The 3,252-nt window shown below is 35.4% G+C and overlaps 1 protein-coding gene across 1 annotated transcript in view; it reads left to right on the forward strand.

Annotated features, from left to right (window-relative positions):
* The window catches only part of USP7 (ubiquitin specific peptidase 7), a 128,051-nt gene that overhangs the window by 81,474 nt on the left and 43,325 nt on the right, over positions 1-3,252 (forward strand). Inside the window, exons 8-11 of the mRNA XM_019507476.1 lie at positions 1,005-1,059; positions 1,566-1,646; positions 1,730-1,820; positions 2,690-2,772. Coding sequence (XP_019363021.1) covers positions 1,005-1,059; positions 1,566-1,646; positions 1,730-1,820; positions 2,690-2,772 — 310 coding nt within the window. The remainder of the gene's footprint in view (positions 1-1,004; positions 1,060-1,565; positions 1,647-1,729; positions 1,821-2,689; positions 2,773-3,252) is intronic.

Raw genomic sequence — 3,252 nt, forward strand, 5'->3', positions numbered from 1 at the left:
CCCCCACCCCACCCACCCTAAAGCATGTGTAAAGATGCCCTTAGTTCTTAATTTGGAAGTATCTGTGTTGCCTTATTTATCTTAATCATAGTTATTTAGAAATATATAGAGACGTTGTTAAACTTTATTTAATTTGATTTTGATTTAGCTATTGATTAAACCCAGGACAGTGAATCAAGAGATGTTTTCTGTGCTTAGATATCCTATAGACTTCTCACAGGACTTGGACAAGTTACTTTTATTTGTGCTTCAGTTAAATTTTTCTGTAAAATGGGGGTGGGTGGGAAGAGATGACAATCATTACAGAGGTGTAGTAAGGATTTATTAATGAAATGTTAATAAATTACTTTGAGGTTTTTGGGTAGAATCACAGAAGTGCAGAGGTATGCCATTTAAAAACAGTTACAATTGTAAGGCTTTCTTCTGTGTTTTCTTCTATAATGTTTTAAGGAAAGCTCAACAAATCAGGTAGAAGACTTGGGTAGGTGGTGGGGGGCGGATTTTCAGAAATGCAGTTTTGACATAACTGTGCTCCTGTGGTAGCACTACCTTGAAGGCTTTCAAAATTCCATTCCTTTAATATTTTTCCTTGCTGCGCAGTATTTATCTGTGAGTGCTGCTTTTCTTCAGAGGAAAATAATAAGCTACCATTACAAGTTTTGCAGGTGTTTTTAATGCTATGTCAAAATCTTCACCTACCTTGAAACTGGGGATGGTTAAATAAGATGTTAAGTATTAAGGGGTTTGGTAATTGAACAAAATAAGCAGCATGTGTCTCCTTTGGTAGAGTGAGTTTATATGGAACTCTTGATGGAAGATTTTTGACACACACATTCAGGTGTTTTCTTTTACTATATATCAGCCCCTTCTTTTTGAAATAATTATGCAGAATGTCCTCTGATTCTTATTTTATGCCTTTGCTCTGTAAATGAATTCTCAAACTATTTTATGCCAGATTTCTTCTCTTTAATAATATGATTTTTATTATTGTCTTTCTTGCAAAGGTGGGAAACTTTAGACAGCTTCATGCAACATGATGTACAAGAATTATGTCGAGTGGTATGTTTTGTATCATCTTTTATACACAGGATGTTGGTGCATATTATCAATATAAAATATTTAGCTAAATTCTTATAGTACTGATATTGATTTCTGCAAAATTAGGATAATCTAGGCCTTAGAGCCTGAAGGAGGGAAGTGGGGGACTTGCCCCGGCCTGAAGCAGTGGAGGGGAGGGGGGAAACGGCCCCAGCCTGACCTGAAGTAGCCGGGGAGGGGAGTTGCCCCTGCCAGTGGAGGGGAAAGGTCTGGATTCAGGCCTCTGTCCCCACCTGTCGTTCTTGACAGGCAATTTGCTAGTTTAAAAGAATAATAGAGAAGAAAAGCCAGTTTCCAAGTGCCTAATATTTTGGGTTCACAAGAGTGGCACAAGAAATAATAAAACACAAAAGTTTGATCAATAAATTAAAATGATTTATTAATGTGGTAATGAAATGCATTCAGAACACTATAGTATTTTGGTCTGTATAACTACAAATTTAACTTTGCTTCTTTCTTTCTTTCAGTTGCTTGATAATGTGGAAAATAAAATGAAAGGCACGTGTGTAGAAGGCACTATCCCTAAATTATTTCGAGGGAAGATGGTGGTATGTATTTAGAGAGCTAATATTTTTTTTTTTAAATGAATGCTGTTGGTATCCTTTGAAATCCTACTTTTTTTTGTTTGCAGTCTTATATCCAATGCAAACACGTAGACTATCGATCAGAACGAATAGAGGATTATTATGACATCCAGCTAAGTATAAAGGGAAAGAAAAATAGTAAGTAATGCATATTTTTGTACTCACAGACTAACTTAAACACATTGGCCCTGAACTTCCATTAGTACTCACTGATTTTTAAATGAATTTGTGGAGACTTGGAAGATTGGGACCTTTGATTTCATAGGCTTTTATACCTAGCAAAAAGGTTTTCTTTTTGGAGAGATCCTGCTTGGATTTCCACTCCCCCCCCCCAGTTCCATGTCCCCTGTCCACCCATTCCCTTTCCCTCTTTATTATTAGGATCATATTGTAAAACTGTCATTGTATGTTATGAGTTTGTGTTTATTATGATGTCTTAATGTTCTGTAATACCCTTTATTAGTAGCTTCTGAAATGCTTCTAATATCACATAGATTATAAATTAGAAGAATAATCGGCAAATGCAGGCTAACTTTAAAGGACATGGATTCTTATGTTCAGAGGGCTATAATAATAAAAACTAAGAGACGAGCTAACTGATTCAAGCAATACCTCAATCCTTATTGATTAGTTACACAAGCAAATAATGGGCATGAAAGGGAAGGAAATATGAAGACAATTAAAGAATTATCAGTGTAATTTACATGCTAGTTTGATTTAAGAAACAATTATGAATTTACTCTACAAAAGCATAACAACTAGTTGATTTTTACATCTGTCAGAGTTTTTTGTCTGTATTTATCCCTTCTGTTTGTCCCAAATATAATCCTGTTTATACTCAAAGTTCTTAATAAAGAGATTTATTTACTGTACAGAGGCAAATGTTCAGTTAAACTTGGGTCAGGAGTAAGATTTTACAGAAGACTCCTAGTTTTCCCTGTGTGGTTTTTGTATGGTTCCTCTGCCTGTATTAGTAAATGCCTGTCTTGTCTTCCTCTTTCTCTTAGTATTTGAGTCCTTCATTGATTATGTTGCAGTAGAACAGCTGGACGGTGATAACAAATATGATGCAGGAGAACATGGTTTGCAGGTACTTTCTTTAGACTTTTATGTTACATTTTCTTTCCAGCATCCTTTATAAAGAATTTCCAAATGGAGCTAGGTATCTTTCTTAAGATAGAGACTTCATTTTAAACCACAATGCAGCTTGTCTTTAGATTGCTATGAACTAACACCAAAGAAAAGATTGTAATGTTCATTTAAATATAAATTTTTCCTTTTCAACTGGATTGGACATTCACTTTTTAAATTAAATACAATGGTGAAAGTAAAAATGTCTACTTAAATTGCTGACATTTTGCAAGCACAGTGCTACTTGTTGTCAATAATGGCCAAAAAAGTTAAGGAAAACTATGCAAGTGCTCTTACTGTGGTAAAGCATTGCAGCCTAACAGTCTGCAGCTTATTCGTTACACTCCTGCCATTCTTGGTGGGCTGAAACCAAAACTTCAGCTGTTACAGGTCATAGATTCATAGATTGGAAGGGGCTGGAAGGGACCTCGCAAGATCA

Source organism: Gavialis gangeticus, unplaced genomic scaffold, assembly GCF_001723915.1.
Source record: "Gavialis gangeticus isolate Ggan-Ray unplaced genomic scaffold, GavGan_comp1, whole genome shotgun sequence".
Lineage (NCBI taxonomy): Eukaryota > Metazoa > Chordata > Crocodylia > Gavialidae > Gavialis > Gavialis gangeticus.